Source organism: Cyprinodon tularosa, unplaced genomic scaffold, assembly GCF_016077235.1.
Source record: "Cyprinodon tularosa strain WSP-4 unplaced genomic scaffold, ASM1607723v1 ctg34, whole genome shotgun sequence".
Taxonomy (NCBI): domain Eukaryota; kingdom Metazoa; phylum Chordata; class Actinopteri; order Cyprinodontiformes; family Cyprinodontidae; genus Cyprinodon; species Cyprinodon tularosa.
In genome coordinates, this window is record NW_024039052.1 from 1,831,969 (window position 1) to 1,850,921 (window position 18,953).

The 18,953-nt window shown below is 36.6% G+C and overlaps 1 protein-coding gene across 1 annotated transcript in view; it reads right to left on the reverse strand.

Annotated features, from left to right (window-relative positions):
* nbeab (neurobeachin b) overlaps positions 1-18,953 on the reverse strand; it is a 248,792-nt gene that overhangs the window by 119,707 nt on the left and 110,132 nt on the right. Inside the window, exons 28-34 of the mRNA XM_038294440.1 lie at positions 18,712-18,819; positions 17,299-17,467; positions 15,675-16,107; positions 9,834-9,994; positions 8,740-8,866; positions 7,290-7,417; positions 203-264 (exon numbers count right to left, since the gene is read on the reverse strand). Coding sequence (XP_038150368.1) covers positions 203-264; positions 7,290-7,417; positions 8,740-8,866; positions 9,834-9,994; positions 15,675-16,107; positions 17,299-17,467; positions 18,712-18,819 — 1,188 coding nt within the window. The remainder of the gene's footprint in view (positions 1-202; positions 265-7,289; positions 7,418-8,739; positions 8,867-9,833; positions 9,995-15,674; positions 16,108-17,298; positions 17,468-18,711; positions 18,820-18,953) is intronic.

An 18,953-nucleotide genomic window follows, 5' to 3' on the forward strand; every position in this document is an offset into this window, starting at 1 on the left:
AAAGTCATTGGATTGTCAGGAAGCTGTACGCCCGTTTGATTGGTTTGGTCAGTTCGTTTGAAGAAAGTGAAGTTAAATGATATGTACAAGATACCTTAAGCTCAAGATAAATAAAAGACCTTACACTGAGGAAAAAAAAAAGAATGGGAAAGGGAGAAGAGTTGTAAGTGAAGATGAGGGGAATAAAAGGAAAAAATCTCACCTGAGAACAAAGAAGCATGACAAGCTCCACTACTGAGGTGCTTGACTTCATACATACGAGACCTACAGAGAGAGCAGATGAAAGGAGAAGAAATCAAGTAGGAATGTGAGTAGATATGTCTAAAACAAAGAGCGTTTGAGGACAGCTATGACTTTATTAGTTTAAACTGAAGATAATGCCTGTTAGATAAACAATGCAATCAGTGCAGCATGGACATTATCATTTCAACTGGTGAAGCTAGTGGATTTTCACCATAAACACTGTTTTATTATTCTTTTTATTTACCTATTGAAAAAACATATTTGACAGATACATATTTTTCACACAATCACATATACATTTACGAATTCTGTACACTCACAGCAAACATTCACAGCTTCTTCCCTAACCTCCAGCTTGAGCCACCGAAGCAGACAACTCTAATGAAACATGGACAGGTGTGAAAAGCTCATTTGTAGAAGATAGAGTCTGCAACTGTTTTTTTTTTTTTATTCTACACCTCTCTGCTGCACCTGGAGATAATCATAAAAGGTGCAATCAGCAGTGAAAGTAACTCTGAAGGACTAATTAAATATGAGACTGACTAAAACCTTCAATCGAATGAATGCTTTGGTTCAATGTTGCGGTTCGGCAGTAAAAGAAACAACAGTGTCTTGCTATGTGATGATACCCTTTGGACCTTTTCTACTTTTTAGATCAAAATTTTAGTCTTTGACTATGATTTTTACTAAAAGTATTACAATTTTCAAGCACAAGTAAAATGACTAATGGTTGTAAACAAAAAATGTGTTTGCATTTCTTTTTCAGTCTCTTTTACCATCATACCAGTGAAAAAAATCCAGTGCAACCAAATATTATAAAAATAACAGAAGTTCCACCCGTGTTGAACATCATTTCTGTTTAAAGCAGCTATACGGTGAAAGACTTAAAGGTTGTTAAGACATATTAGGTAGAAAAAAACACCATGAAGAGCACAAATAACATCCGATAGCTGTTACGGTTTGGAACTACAACTTAAATGTCAGAGCATCAGATTACGGATGTGTTTTGATGCAGTCCGCAGTCATGGCACCTTTAAAACAATCAGAAAACCTTTCATTCTTTCTCTTCTTCTGGAAATCTGTCTGCTGCAAGAAGAGAACCCAACATCACAGCTGGACACCACAGTTACATGTGATTCAATCTCCAGAACCATGGTCTGTTTTTGCAGCAGAACCTTGCTGGTAATGCACCTTTGTCCAGCGGAGGAGGAGTTTTAGATCTCTGTGATGCGATTGAATAGATAGGAACAGGCTCTGTCCTGGCCCAACACCTGTGTCCGGTGTTCCCTTCTGCTCCCCGCTTGGTTCTGACCCAAGGACCACTGAGTCGCTGCCTGCCTTCCTCCATTGTGAGCGTTTCTCATCACATGAACCTGCCAAGCCACTGTGACTGCCTGTCACCTCTGTCCGTGACCCACTGGGGTGAAGCCATCGACAATACAGATGCTCACAATGGAACCACACAAAAATCCATGCTTTCCACTGCTGTGGTACAGCAGCAAGTTAAGGATTTTTTTTTATCATTTTGATACATTTTTGGGTAGAATTAGTAGTTAGATGCTGATTTGTTTATCAAAAAGGAGCTCCTGAACTATTTTTGGTGAGGTTTATGACAAACATTCAAATCTTGTGTTTTTAGAGTTACTGCCGTCGTTTCCATCTTCGTGAAGTTGTGTTTTTGTCATGTTTTGTGCGTTTCCCATCTAGTTTGTCCCCATTTTTATGATGTACCAGAATTAGACTGATAGCGTTAGCTTGTTTGTGGCGCGTTGGTTAGCTGTTGTTAGCTGTGGTCTAACTGTCGTAGCTGCTAAGCTATCGGTTGCTGTGCAACACAATCACTCATTCCCATACATATTTCAGTGTTGTCCCATCAAATGCATTGTGTTTATTGGTAATTGTTTATTGCTGGAATAAGTGAAACTTGATTGATTTGATTTTTACCAACATCCACTATTACACATCTGTTTGCTTTATACCATTTATGCTGTTAATCTGAGAAACACTCCCTCAGTACAGCATAACAGCTGAGATAATGAACATGATCAAATACTACCTCAAGTGCTCAATATGAACTGTTCATTACTGATTCTTTCATGTATCCTGTGTTTACTCCAGTAGTTGTAGTGTTTGCATAGGTCATGAAACAATAAGGCTGTGAGAGGGATTATTAGGTTAAATAAAAGTAACATAATTTTAATTTTGGTTTTTCTGTGATTATTTATACAGCGGTGGTCAGATTGTTTATACAAAGCTGAGTTAACTTACTTGGAGAAAACAACTTGAACAGATAGAAGGAAATATTTTCCATGTGGTTAATCATAAATAACTCTGAATTATAAACAAAGTTATGGCATTTACTATTTATGGATCTAGGATTAGATTTAGGGCTGCTCAGCGGCGCAGTGGGTAGCACTGCTGCCTTGCAGCAAGAGAGTTCTGGGTTCTATGCCCTACCCAGGTTCTTTCTGCATGGAGTTTGCATGTTCTCCCTGAGCATGCGTGGGTTCTCTTGAGGTGCTCCGGCTTCCTCCCACAGTCCAAAAACATGACTGTTAGGTTAATTGGCTTCTCTAAATTCTCCTTAGGTGTGAGTGTGCATGAATGGTTGTTTGCCCTGTGATGGACTGGTGACCTGTCCAGGGTGTACCCAACCTCTCGCCCATGGACAGCTGACACCAGCACCCCTTGCGAACCCACTTGGGATTAAGCGTGTTAGACAATAGATGGATTTTAGATTTTAACAGCAAGTCCAAATGTCCAGCCACAAAGGTAAGCTGTTAATAACACCTGGTAATTGAGCAAAATATCAGTTTTCATTTAAGTAGTGATCATAACTTGTTTTTACCCTTGATTTGTATGACGTATTAATTAACTATAACTTCCGGTTCTAGTTGTTAATACATTCATATTCTAATGGTAAAATTACACAACAAAGATCAAACAAAAAGAATTGAAGAAGGTTAAAGGGGACATAAAATGTTTTAAATCCTTCCTTCCCTTTTCAGTTTTGAATCAAATGAATGGACTGGATTGAAAAGAATGACCCAAAAAGATCGTACCGATATCTACCTAGAGGGAATGAATTCAACTTTTCTGCCCTCTTAGAGGCAAGAACACAGTAAAATCTATTTACAGGGTAAAAAACAGCAGAATATGTAGCCTTTAAAACAGGGTTATGTTGAATAACATATTATCAAGTTTAGTCGACTATCCGAAAACGTGAAGAATATGCCACGACTACAAACTTAGCGAGACATGGCCACCCCTATGAACTGATGAACTGACAGACTGGGCAGAGAGAGCATTAAACAGACGAGCAGTGAAGAGGTGGCTGGAGTGAAAGTTACCCACATGTCAAGCTAGCATGAAAACTAAAAGAAAATATCCATTATTGAAATAAAGCTATAATAAGTTAGCAATTTATAAGAAGACATGGGGGGGAAAATGGAGGAAACCTTTAGAACAAGTTTAGAACAAATACCTTTTCCTTACATGTTACATGGTTTGTGTCATGCATTCGGTGTTAGCATATAACTGCCTTTGTAAAATCTGAGCAAAACTGATATTAAAATTGAAATTCTTGTTGAAACAAGAAGGAACACCTAAAAATAAAGCCAAAGCTAGACAAAATGGTTTTAATAAGAGTATTTTAGGGTTAAGTCAGAGTCCTGAGGTCTTGAATATTTCTACAGATCATCTCTATACAATCTTACTTGTAGTTGTAATTGCATTCAAAACTACTTTCTGTTGTATTTTTTTTTCTTGACAGGAAGCCAAATACATTAACACATTTGCATGAAACAGCATCCCTAGTTATCAGCTTTGCATTTACTCTATAATTCTAAATAATTGTTTATTTATTGCTAAATAATAATCAAATCAATAAACCTCCTAACAGACAAATATATTTAAAAAATTATATTTACATCTAAATATATGCATATATGTAAGACATAATATTTTTGCAGTTATTATTGTTATAATGCTTTAATGTCTTCAAACGTTTTAGGTGGACTTCAATCAGTGATGAAAATAATAAAATTAAAGCTATGAATTTTAAACCAACAACACAGACTTTTAAGAAAAGAAAAATATAGAAAACTAAAAATGGATGGATCATTTAGTGTTGGGTTTGTCTCTCTGTTTAAGAGCAGAGGCTATCCAAAGGAACATATTGTAAGTACTTTGAGAGGAAGTGACCCTTCTCTTGTACATGGAGTGCCACATTTGACCTCTTGTTATAGCAGTGACATGTTAGCCATAAGTCAGTACGGTTTGACACAGGAGTCAGGTGGCCGACTGACCCTGGCCTTGTGCTGGTAGACAAACTAAATGCATTCTATTTAAACACGCCCTGCCAGTCCTTTCCTGTAAACAGCACAGGGTTGAGACACGGGTGAATGTGGCATTGTGGGGTGATGTGGCGGCAGACTGGGCCACTCAGGGGACAGAGAAGCAGGCGGCAGGCATCACAACAGCAGTAGTGTTCGTGCAGAGCCCTTACCCACCAGCTCCAAGTGTGAAGCTCTCAGTGCACTCAACATAATTGCTGCAGTGACCACGCATCTGAAAAGGGGGTGAAGGAACAGGGTGAAGGAAAGGGGCATAAGGGGCACAGGAGGGCTTGACCCAAGGCAATCAAAAGAGTGATGGATGGGTGGTAATTACTGGTAAATAGAGCGCCTTTGCACTGCAGCACAGTATTTCAACTGTGTGCCTGGGAAGGTCCAGGAGGAAAAGTAGAGAGAGAAACAGAAGAGAATACAAAATCAACATGAGCACAAACAGACTGTGGCTAATACACTGAGTTGGTTCAATACAGTAAAACATTCAATAAGAATCTATCTGTAAATAAGGAAGCTCTGCACTTCTTATTTTAGATAAACCTGTTTTAATCCAGGAGGAGCAGTGCTTTTCAAAGACGCAGACAGGGTTAAACATGTCTGGTGAGGAGCGCAGAGGACCCAGCTGTCTATCTACGACCTTGTTTGTGGGGTTACAGTCTGCAGCCTGAGATCAGCTTTGGTTTGTCAGCTTGGTCAGTCTGCTGACAGACTGTGAGTGAAAGGGTAACAGACATATTCACACTTGTCAAGGCTTTGCTACCTGAGTTTTCTTTCCTCCCTCTTGACATTGAGCAAGAAGGCTTGGCCAAATGTCATCCAAAGATGTGTTTGTGGTGCAACCATGTTTTATGAGGGTAAAATTCCTGGTGGGTAACGTGTTTAAAATAAAGTTTGGAGGGGAAAAAAATAAAATAAAGATAAAGCAGAGTTTTAGCAACTGGTTTAATAGAAAAGTTAATCATAAATAAAACATTTTATTACAGCATTTTTAAAATACCACCTACATAAAGCAGAGACACTTTAAAAAATAAATAAAATAAAGCTTTATTTAACTATATAAACAACTCAGACAAAAATTGTTTTGTATATTAGATAATACAAAATAATTTTGGTCCGCATGTTAAAAGGCAAAAGACCATAAACTATAATTTGCACTATTTACACACAGGCACATATTTGCAGACAGTGTGTTGCACATGTGCATACTGACTGAAGTGCCATTGTAATCTTGTGAATGCAAGCTTAAGCAAGCCTGGGGAAGGAGTGTAAGAATCTCATATGATTCCATGAGATTAGGCACAAGGAGTTCTGACAGAGATGATTTTAAGCGGAAGCTGGAGGAGGCTACACATAACCATCATAGAAAAATGGAAGAGGAAGGCAAAGGAAGTATGCATCACTGCAAACAATGTGGGCAATATGGCAAGCAGTAAGTAGTTTTTTTTTTTTTAACTTTCTTTTTTAACAATTTTCTATAATTGCTCACACAACTTCTCCCACCTGTTGATACAAAGTGGTCAGCTGGCTAAAAGAAGGCTACTATATAAAATTGAGCTGTTTGGAAGTACTTCAGTTCATGTAAAATATATATTCACAATGTGAAACTATAACATATACAGTTTAGCTGTTAACAGAAACCTGGCTACCTGAGCAGATCATTTCATAATGAAAGACCACTCTTTTTTTTCTTTTTTGTGCTAAATAATAGAAATTACATTATGTTATAAATGTCTTAATCGGGATTAATCGATTATTGAAATAATCGCTTACAAATTTAGTAATCGATTAATCGTTAACTGGAATGTACAAACTCTAAAACATGTCTTTAGCTGACAAAGCAGCCCACCTTGAGGAGCAATTATTCCACAATTGTAAAAGAAATGTAAACATTTTTATATCTAAGATAAAAAAAACTTTTTTCATTTGTCAATACGCTTTATCCAGAACTCCTAAAGTAGAATTGTTTTAGTTTCACCTGGTTTAATTTTGAAAAAAAAAATCGGAGAAAAAAAACAAAAAAAAAAACAGATTTGGCTATCCGATTATTAATCAATTAATCAAAAAAATAGCCGACAGATTAATAAATTTGGAAAATAATCATTAGTTGCAGCACTAAAATATACAGCAGCTCCTAAAACTGGAAAAGGCTCATTCATTTTTGATGTGCAAGTGACAGATTCATATTTCTTTTAATTCACATTGAACTATGAGTAAAACTAATCTATACTTGTTTTCATAGGAAAAAGGAAAAGATTTATTTTAATTAAATTCCCCATAGAGCACAAAAAAATTAGCAATACATTTGATACTCAGAATATCTGATATTGTTTTGGCTCTTGGCACTGTGACTGCAAACATTAATTGCATTGATGCAAGTTATGGCAAAATTTGCAAAAATGTAAAAAAAAAATAAAAAAAAAATATATATATATATATACTTTTTTTTGGGATTTATTGGTTTGGTTGTGAATAAGAAACCTTTTGTTTAAAAGAATTTCATCTAGACAATGGCCCATAAAAAGACAAAACAAAGCAAAAGATTTGTAAGAGATGAATAAGATGAAAATGTTTCATATTTCTTTCTTGTGTGCACACATCTGTGGAGCAGCCTGTGAGATACTGTGCAAAAAGGAGGTTGACAGAGACAGGATAGCTAACATAGCACTGAGAGTTTTATACAAAATACGAAACCTTTACCTTCAATAAGTAACTCTTGTCCGTGGCTGCCAAGCAGAGTCCGTGACAGAAAGGGAGCAAAGTCCACAAAGATCTCTCTCAGCAAGGGAGCCACCTTCTCCAATGCTCTTTCTAATTTTGTAGTAATGCTGTAAAATGGACACCAAAAATCACATTGAAAACTTAGCCAAATTTAAAGTTGTAAATGATATAAAGTTTCAAGCATAAAAAAGATGACAAAGCGGACATTGCAAGCCACTGTCCACACTCTCCAGGTTGTGGAGGCAGATATTCCGCAGGTGAAAATAAGATAAGTTATTGAAACACATCTGAGAATCTGTTTTAGGTTTTAAGACATGTGGTCAGGGGTACAAGTGAGATGACTGTAAATTAGCGCTGGGAAACGAGAACTGTACAGTAGTTACTATACAATTCTGCATGACATTATCTGAACATCTTCAGAAAATCAGTGATCTAGAGTCATGCAGCTATTCAACTCGGACTGAATATGGATGTGAGCCGAGCCTTAGCTTATCTCCCTGCGCTTATGTGTACAAAAAAAGATGAAAAGGGCAACCTGAGGAGAGCTGAAGCTTGTTTTTTCTCCTAAGATGGGCAAAAAAAAGATTGAAAGAGAAAGACAGGAAGGCTTGGTGTAGGATTTGGATGGATGTGTAGTGTAATCTGCCCCAAAGCAAGCTGGGAAAACACAACATAGGCATAACACACTGGCATAAAAGGGAGGATGCTGAAGGTTTAGGTGACTCGGAGAGATGTCCTCCCTGAGACGTGGGCCTGCATCTCCGTAGGCTGCCTGTAATCCTGTCAGAGAGCTAAAAGGTTTGAGCTCAGAGGGTGTCAGTCTTTTAGGTAGTGGATTATGGTGTACTTCACAGACAAACAGAAAAGATGGATATCTTGTGAAATAAGAAGCTCCACGAACAAACAGAAAAACATGACATCTCAGCAGAACAGCAGATATGTTATTTAACCAATGTGAAGCAGATATTTTAACTAAGATGTGTTATTATCTAAATCTGGAGTCTGGCGCAGTGATGTTAGTTACTGCTGCCATGGAAACCATATTTTTATTCTTCAGGCACCACACTGGCAAATAAAGAGATAAAGAGACTGTGGAGAAAGACCTACTGTATATTCTCAGCAGTCAACAGGAGACAAATTCCAAACCAGATATACACCCAAACCTTCGGGCATTCACATTAACAGTTTGGCTAAAAGCTATAAATTCTTTTCAATCTTTTGATATTTTGCTTTACAGAAAATGAAATAAACACAAACAAAATATAAAAAGACATAAAACAACAACATTTTGGGGGAAAACATATAAATTACAATTATTATAAATCACGCGCATTCATCTTTAACTATAAGCAGATGTTTTACCCCATAAGTCACATAGAGTGAGTTTATTAACAGGTTATCCCACAAAGGTTGAACAGCCATGCTATACCTCATGTTTTCCACCTTATCTTCAGGCATGGGGGCCACAGTTTGCACAGCAGGGAGATTTTTACTGGTTGCTCCATTGACAAAACTGGAGGAAGATGATGCAGAAGCAGAGGCTGCTTCAGTGGCTCCTGCAGGGAGGAAAACAAAAGCATGAAACATTTATGAAGAGCAAAACTAATTCTAGAATCAGTAAAAAAAAACTCTCTCCTGGTTCTAAATTATAATCAGAATTATATTATTTAATCAGAACCTTTTCAAAACCTTTCAAATCATAAAACAGTAATTTTCCTAAAGCAATTTATTTACACAATTTGACCTTTTTCCAGGCATTTATTAGTGTATCGGAACATCCAATTCGAATGTGAAGCGTCATATTTGCATGACAGCAAATAATTATGTTGATACTGTCTTTATACCAGGCTAAAATCAGGCAAAAAGAGATCATGGGATTGGGGTGTTAGCGTGCGGGTTAACTAAGAGAAAGCACATTTCTATTAGGATACATTTCTCAAATTCCTGAGCAGGGGCTTGGAAAGGAGAGGGGTTTTTTTATTTTTAAAAATAGCACATAGAGAAAAATGGTGAAGCTCCTAATTATTTGTATTTGAAAAGGATTCTTTGAGAATAGCAAACAGCATAAACTAAGGAGAACTAAGTTCATCAGGGTCAGGAGAATCAGCATAACCGCAAGAGGAAATTAAAGTGATGCAATCAGACAGTAATGATTGCTATGCAATATATATAATACACATATTATTCTCATTTCTAGAAAAGCATCAGTTTACAGCATTTTAAAGCAGACTCTATTTGGGGAATGAGGGGTGCAGTCATTTGTGCAGAATAGTATTTTGCAGTTAGCTGAGTATGGACAGCTACGACGTGTGAACAGAGAGCAAATAGAGCCATCTAGTGGCCATAGAAAGCAAATACAGGATAAAGTGAATTTCATATAGTACAGAAAACAGGCTGGGTCATCTGAATGACCAGCAAACCTAAAGTGGTCTAAATTTCCACTTATTATAAATGAATTATACTGATATTGAAGGTAGAAGTTTAATTTTAGATGGGAGCTCCAGGTTGTTTTGATACACCTACCAGTGGTGTTAATCATGCTCTTCGAAGTTGCAGATGCAGCAGCAAAGATGTTGGGAGCGCTGCAACTTAAAAGCCCAGGTGAGGCGCTGGTGCTGCTGGCTCCAAGTGTGTTAACTGCAAAGCTGCCAGGGGAGCTTTTCTTTACAGGTACCACCACACTCCTATATATCAAAAAAACAAATGCATCCAAATTACAAATACTGATAACAACTGGATAGAAAACAAACAAAGAAACAAATAATGTATTTAGATTGATTTCTGCTGAATGAAATAGAATAATATCTCATATCTAAATGCAGTACGGAGAACACAGTGCAATGCAACCTGGGAAAAAACACTTGTATTATCATGTGCTTCCACTAATGATACTTTCTGAAATAAAATAATTAAGCAAAAATAATTCCGGTTTAAGAAAATGTTTTGTTTTTTTAAGAATGTATTATTGAGAGTAAAAGTTTTTTATCAGCTATGTTTTATTCTTTTTTAATTTTTTTTTTTTTTTTTGCTAAAATTGTAGATTCTACAGTTTAAAATTGTCTGCCTGTCATTCAAACGAACACCAGTTTTATATGAAGATGTATAATCTGTAAAAAAAAGCATGCACACACACAAAACCAAAAGACAAGATTTTATTTTAGCATATTTCCCCTGTGGTTGTGAAATACAAAAATGAAATACTATATAGAATATTAAATAGAACTAAAATCTAGAATTCTAAAGTGAGCTAAAAAAAAAAAAAAGAACAAATGTTTCTCATCTTGCGCTGCCTTTAGCCGCAGACAGCCTAAGCATGCCCACTCATTAGTGAGGGTATTTAAAAAGTAAACATCCTGACTTGTAACCACATCTTTTAACTTGCACAATTTGAAAAAAACACACATATATATATACACAAGAGACATAAGTAAATAAACGTGAAGGTCAGCAATTGAGCTACTCCACTTTCCTTTAGATCTGCTCTCTGCTACTGGTGTCCCTCTGTGAACAGTGACTGAACAAAAAAACAAACAGAAAAGATTCCTGGAAGTATCCAGAAGAGCAACTGGAAGAATTTAACTAACAAAGCTTCATGTTTGTGTTTTCTAAACTGGAAAAAAAACTAGATATATATGAAATGTACTTTAATTTGTTAGCTATAGAAATATTAACAATTATTTTTCTTTGCTCTACTGAAAATGATATTAACACAGAGTTGAACAACTTTTTTAAAGAAATTCCAATCTTATGATAATTAGTAATTAATAATTAAAAATTAACATCGAGCAGAAAAAGTTGGAGTCAAGACTGAACAAAAAAATAAATTGGGAAACAGCATGTAAAATATATATATATATATATATAAAAAAAAAAAAATAAATCAATACTGAAATTAACTTCACTGGCCATTCCTTAGCAGAAAAACCATGACAAGATTTAGTTGTCAAAACGTGCAAATATATCAGTCAAGTGAGAGGAGAGAAAAATAAATAAAACATTCTTATTTATTCTTTAAAAAGTTTGAGCAAAGAAATAAAGCTAAATATAGCAAAAATAAAAACTTGTTTCTTTTAAATTTCACAGTAAAAGACTTGGAGATGTTCTTTTGGCGAAGGGGATTCTGCCAAACGATAGGGAGTTTCTTCATAAAAGAGTTTTTCTCCTACTAAGAAAGAAAAAAAAAATCCCAATATCATTCTACATGTTGCAGTGTCTTTCTGATTCTGCAATAAAAAGACTAATTTATTCACAGGCTTTTACAAACCTTAGTTTAGTTAAGGTTTAATGATTAACCTTACAGTTACTGTTTAACACAGCTTAAAGCTTTTTACTAAGAATGCAAATAATACATCTTACTTGTACATATAATTATATAATATGCAGTTTTTAGTGCAATTAAGTTATCCTTACTTTAATTAGCTGCTTACAGCTGCAATTTTCAGGTCAGTGAAAGTTTTATATATTAAAATTTTATGAACTCTAAAATGTGCCAAATGAATTTCTATCTATAGATGGTACTACATAAAACAGCACACGCTGCTAAAAAAGGAAAAGAATAAATCATTCATAACAAAATGTAACGAAAAGCATGTGAAAACTCAAAATAAAACATTTGACAAGAAAATAGACAGACCACTAATTCACAATTCTGTTCGCATGCAACATTTTTTTCTGCCAAGAATTAAAAAGAAAAAAAAGAAAACATCCAGAGACTTTGGGTCTGCAGCAGCTCCCTGACAGTGAAGAGAAGCTTGTCCTTATCGGGTCTGCAGTTGGCCTTTGAGTTTGTGAAGGTGCCAGATAATGTCTTGTTCAATATCCTGCAGTAACTCTGGGTGACAAAGGCCAGGCCTTTGCACTGTCACAAGCTAAGCCTGTTGTCATCTGCAGCAAATCCCCAGATATCCTTCCTCTGCAAAACAACGCACACTTTTGTCGTCTTTTGTAGCTGTTTTATATCCAAAGTCTATCTTCCGGGTCACAAGCTAGAAGCGAGCCATTTAAGGTTGGCTTATTACCATTTGCTTATATTCTCTTATTGAAGTATCTTTCGGAACTATACAAAAAAGTATGCACAGTGACCTTTCAGCCCAATAGACAGCACAATAAGTGTCTTACACAGGAAACAGCAGTAGAGCAAGTTGATTAAAACTTTATTTAAAATTGGCTTAATAATATGATGAAGAGGAAATATTCAAGAAGTTCTAGGGAACCTACTGAAATATTAATATCATCAGGGAGGTTTTGCTCTAAAGAACACTAATAACATGATATTTTTCTACTAGAGCTAGCTACAGTTACAGTATACTCTGTTAAATTGACAGATTTTAGAACAACACCAGCATGTTGTTGATTGTAGGAACGGTGTGGGAATGTATTGCTGCTTTCTCAACGTATGTTTTGGCATGGCTGAGATGTTAGATTAGATCAGCAGGACGTTGCTAAAACCATACACTGCTTTGCATGAATAATTCATCGGCCTAGAGCTCATGAATCATGTATGGTTTATCTTGCACATATTTTATTAATATGATTGTCTTAATTGAGTAGCAGAGAATAAAGCAAAGATTAATCTTAGGATGAATATTAATGGAGTCTGTGGCAACTGGAGATTTAAAGTGTACCCGAAGAAATACATTCTTCATAAATTGTAGATAAGATTCTAATCTAAAAGTGCTTTATTCAAAAAGATGGAGAAAACCCTAAAGGAGAAAATGCTGTACTTACAATCTTCAGTGAGTATTTAATTAAAGAAGAATGGAAGGGAATATCAAAGATGAAGAGAAAACAGCAAAAATGAACTAAACTACACTGATAAAGGCCTAGCAGAAAAGAGGGAAGAGGGGAAGAATGAAACCTGGGCTCCAACATATTAAAATGGACATTCCTGGATGCAAAACAGATCAACATGAGTTTAATTAGCAGTAGAAAATCCTAAGCTAAATATAACTCAATACGGAAAGAAATGAATTATCAATGCATATAGGGAACTAGAACCAAACACAACAGTAGATAGAAACACTAGAACAAAACTGACACAGACACAAAGAATAATGAAGACCAAGTAACACATCCAACAGCTTTGGGATAAAGTTGTATTTAGCTTTAAATATATTTAGGTCAAACATCATTATCCCAAGATTTAAACATTTAACCAAGCACCATTTAAACAACCTTTTTAAAAAAACAATCATTTGGTATTACTGCAAACCTACAGTACCAGCCACATTGCTAAACTCACAAGAGCGCTGATTAGACAAGCAGCCAAAAAGGCTCATGGCAGCTATAAAGAAACTACAGAAATCTGTGGCTCAGTGGGGATAAATTGTTTAATTTAGCTATGCACTCTGCAAATTTGGTCTCTACGGTGGAGGGGTAAGAATAAAAAGGCATTGTTATAAGAAAGTCCTTACCCAGAAGCCATGCAGGAGGGAACAGCAAAGATTTGTAAAGTTTTCTGTTTAGCTGAGACCAGATATCATTTACAGTCCTTTTTCCTCATGTGTAGTAAGAAAAGAATAACATCGTATATCACCCTAAACATCATGCAGTTGAGATACAATTTTTCACCAAAAATAAGTATTCTTGTCTTGTATTTCAAAGATATGCTTTTGTTAGCAAAAGAACAAAACAATAAAACCACATGGATGTTATCATAAAATAACAAAATGTAGAATTCTCCACGAAACATCAACATCTAATCTGTAAAGATGGAAGAAAAAAAAATCAAGGAAGTGGAGATAAAAGTATGTCTTTAACGTATTCAATACAGGTCAAGTGTTTTGTTTTGTTGATCTATTGTTTAAGCCTTTCCTGTAAGGCAGACTTCCCGCATGCGTTTTACTTTAAAGGTTTTTCTTCCCCTCCTTTTTTAAAATTGTCATTTTCAATCTACTTTTGCCCTGACAGACAAATGAAAGACCTTTCCATGGCTGGCAGCTCATTTCAGTGGCAGGTGGCAAACAATTAGACACAGCAAATAGAAGGGGGGGTGGGATGCGAAGCATAAGACAAAGTTGTATATGTGGTCAGGAGGTTTTGTGTGAAAGCATTTCAAAAATAATACACTTTGCTGCGGTGACTAATTTCAGGCTGCCAGCTCCTATTATGGATGTGAGCTGTGAAGACGATGGCTGACCATAGTGTGCTCTGTAGCCGCTTCTGTTCAATCTGTCATCAACACCCAGGAGACCCCTTCCCTGTCAGCTGTCCTTTCTCCACATACTCTTCCATGTTTCCCCCCATTCATCCCCTCAGCAATAAGAACACATTAGGGAGAGAAAAGGCTCCATTGTTGCTCTTGTTTCAGTGTGTCATTTGTTCAGTCTTTAATGGTATGACCTTACTGAATTTGTCATAATGAAAAATAAGCATTAAAATATTGTTCTACTGCAAAAGTAGCTATAAAATATCAGCCTGAAAGAACAGGGGGATCACGGGGGAGCTTAAGCTTAAAATCCCGGCAGCAGCAGGTTTGTAAACAGTCAGATCCAGACAGATTACTGTGAGGTTCAATGTAATCCAGGAATGTAAATAAACTAAAACAGTAGAATGGCTCTTCTGAGACTATTTCAAACACACACACACACACACAAAAAATCTTGCTGTTAAAAAGAGCACAAGATACATGGACTGGTATAAATGATGTGTTCCAGTCACCTAATGATTATTTTTTTTCCACATAACAGAGATAATCCTGATGGATTAAGATAACCATTCTATGTTCATTTGAGAGACCACATGCAAGCAGGTCTTTCTATGACCACAAATCTTTTTTTAATTGAGGTTATAATGTAAGGTTAAAATGTAAAAGATTATACTTATACTTTCAACCAGTAATTAATCAATCAGTTTAACCTGGATGTTTTAACTTTCTTCCCTCGGCACTTGCTCAGAGAAACAGCTTATCACCAGGCCTCTACAGAACTTGATGATGTGCGAAGAAGTAAGGTGGCTGTTTGATACAGACGTGTTAAAGCAGGGATACATCTTGAACATGATGCATGAAATGATCCAGAGATGCATTGGGAACACAATTCTTGATTCAGGGACATCTCAATAAAATAAAAACAATTATTTTATTAGTATAGTATTAAAGTAGTTATGAATATATGATCACAATACTAATCTGGATGACTGTGTGGGTGTTTTTTTTTTTTTTTTTTTTTTTTTTACATAGAAATAGTTTGGTTTTAATACCTGTTCTAAAAGGACTCAAATAAGTATTGGATATATATGAAAATAAATAAATCAGTGCAATCCTTGCAAGCCTCTCACCTTATGTCAAAACTTTAAGATACAACTACAATAATAATTAATGGAGGTCATTATTAGAGAGTTATGTGTTACAACTAATTATCTCACCTGTCGAAGGACTGAAACTGCACCGGCAGCACAGCCTGGGTCTTGGCAGCAGAGTCTGGGAAGGACGCTGGCTCCAGCCCAGCCTCCACGCCCTCCAACGGGGCAGCAACCAAGCTCTTCAAAATCTCCTTGACATTAATGCCCTTCTTGGACTGACTAATGCTGATGACGGAGGAGGGCGATTTGATCATTTCGACACTAGAGGATTCAGACAGGATCTCCTGGGACTTCTTTACCTCAGAGGAAAGTGTGGATATGAGCTCATTTATAGCCCTAGCTCCTCCCATTTTGTGATCCAGGTCAGACCCATTAAGGATGCTGGCTACCTGCTCATCTTTTATCCCAGAGTCTGTATGAGTTAAGGGGCTTTCTATGCAGAGGTCGTCAGATGGCAAAAACATGTCCTTATTGCTTGGAAATGATAAAGGAGTTTCTGTGAAAGAGAGGCACATATTAGGGAGTGGCATGTAATAAATAATAAGGGAAAAAAACTTCACATGTTGTTACATATTTATTATGAATATTTAATCTTTTTTGCCATGAAAGCTGTGATACACCAAGCTAAATTGTAGGAGTGTGCTCTTATTTATCCATAATGATGAAACTAATGAGCAACATTTGACCCTATTTTTACACCATATAAAACAGCATGATGTAAAGCTAAAACTATCTAAGTAGTTTTTCAGATACTTTTTCAGAGTTGCAGAAGCTAGTTTTGTTTGACTGTAGTTTATCTTGACCCAGCGGTAACCAAAATGCAGGGGCTTTATTAATATTCATCACATGCCCCTAACGCGGTCAGCTGGGTCTGATTTAGCCGGCAAGTTGACTGGCTTCCTGGTCCATCAGACAATCGTCTGCCACATGCCGTCTGGAAAATTCCCCTATTTTCTGGTGAAATTTATGAAGGCGGCAGTGTGCCTTTCTCCTCCCAGCAACCTCTATGATCCCATTCTCCTCTGGTGGATTGCTTGCCTAATGTGCACTGACAGATGGGGCTGAAAATAGCAAGGCTGGCTCCACTGCCCCAAAAACCCACAGCTTTCTCATCTCTTAAGTTCTCACTGCTCATCTTCTTTGCGTGGTCTCAGCTCTTTAAATTACACTTACATATTCCCTCTGGCCTCTCTCCTCTACTTCTATTTTCTTTTATTCACTTCACCTTTTATCTGAATGAAAATTGATAAAGTATGTTCACTCATACATTTCGCAAAACCAATTGCAACTACTGCAGACATTGTGTTAAACCGTTGAGGGCAGCCAATGATTTTCTTTCATGTGACTTGATGTATGATTTATGACTCCAGGCACTTTCCACCTTTTATTTCGGAGTGGATGTTGATGCCTATTTAAGTTCCTAACTTCAGTACAAGTCTGTTATCTTCAATGTTGAATTTTGTGCAGTGCAATTAGCAGAACTCATGAATTAATCATATTGAGCTGGTAGAATACAGGCAGGGTATCCCTGTTGTTATAGAGAACGAGCACTCGGCTCCAGCAAGCTGGCAACAGAACAAGAGGAAAGACTGAGGACACTTAGCATTTTTGTTCATCAAGCTCAGTCACTTCAGACTACGATCAGAAGAGCAGAAGAATGGATGTAACAAAAGAAAGGGCTTAGTACCTTTGCTGGTGGGAGAATTGATCTCCTGACGTACACCACGACCTAACTGGCAGCTCATCTTGCCAGGCTCACATTCAGGCTCAAGGATGTCCCGGTATTTGGAAACCATGAGGACAGAGATGAAGTACACTACAGCCAATGCCAAGAACTGGGCTTGTTTGCTGTCATCCTGTGGGAAGAAGTCACAGCTATTATGAAAGCTTTAGATTCAGAAGGTTGAGTTCTCTAAAAAAAAATAATAAATTACACAGAAAATTAAAGTTCCATAACTCTTAAAGTCAGTGTTGTGGTCAAGACCACCTAACCCGAGACCAAGACAAGACCAAGACCAGAGTGTATCGAGACCGAGACAAGACCAAGATTTTTAGGGTCCGAGACCAAGTCAAGACCAAGACCGAGGGAAGTCGCGACTGAGTCAAGACCAAGACCAGCGCCAGTATGTGACAATAAAATGTGAAACATGATGAAAATCACAAAAATGTATCTAAAAGACCCACATTCACATAAAAACACCTAGATATTTAACACAGAGAACTGGACTAAACATTAGCATCTTTATTTAGTACTTCTGTGTAGTAATCACAGAATTTCAAACAATTAATCAAAGTCGATCAAAATTGTATTTTCTCTGCCGTTCATGAACAGTACATACATTTATGTTGTTTTTAAATGTGCTATTTCAGCAGTGCTTTAAAGTTTTTTTTTTTTTTTTTTTTCTGGTTGCTCCTTTTGACCAGCACAAAATGTTGTCTAGATATAATCTGGTCTTTATTCTGTTAATGAAAACAAATTTATGGCAAAAATTCCTAGGAACTACCTGCTTTGAACATAGTTGTCATACAGTATACTATATCGAGGTATCAAACTCAAGTCCTTAAGGATCACTTACTTGCAAGACCCATTGCTGCTTCAAAATATGAGAACAAAAAAGGCATTTCTTTACTTTAAATGAACCATTTTATATGTAGTACGATTGTACAATGATTTGATTCAGGTTTGTAGGGCCAGAGAAACATCTGAAAGTCGTCGGACACTTGCCCAAATGGACCTTTTATTTTCCCATATAGAAAGTTGAAAATGCTAAAACGTCATTAAATTAAAGTCAAGTGTAGAGAAAAAAAAATAAAACCAGTAATGACTTTCAAAGCCTAATGTTTTTCTTCACTATCAGTCATTGTGACACTTGCATGTTTTCTGCAAAGGGACAAAGGCTGCCCAACTCCACTCCTCAAAAGTCACCATCCTGCATGCTTCAGATAATTTTTTTTCTGCTTCAGCACAGGCAATTTGAGTTCTCCAGCTGCCTGCTAATGACCTCTTTATTTGATTTAGGTCTGCTGAACTAAAACATGCAAGGAATTGGCTCCTGAGGATTGGTTTTTAACATCAGTGGGATAAACTGATCAGGCTCACCACATCACGAAACACAACAGCTCGCAGTCGATTGATATCCACATCCTGTAGAAGGCGGTCAGGCTCTTTGATTGGAGAAAGATTAGCAGGGCCAGCTTCCCCTGATATCTAAAAACAGGAAGTATGCAAAGCCCTTTTTGAAATTTCTTACTTTTAAAAGCTTTCAGTACACAATAAACATGAAGGTAGAAGAAACAGAAACTAATGTCAATCTTAATACGTTAAAGAAAGACACATTTAAC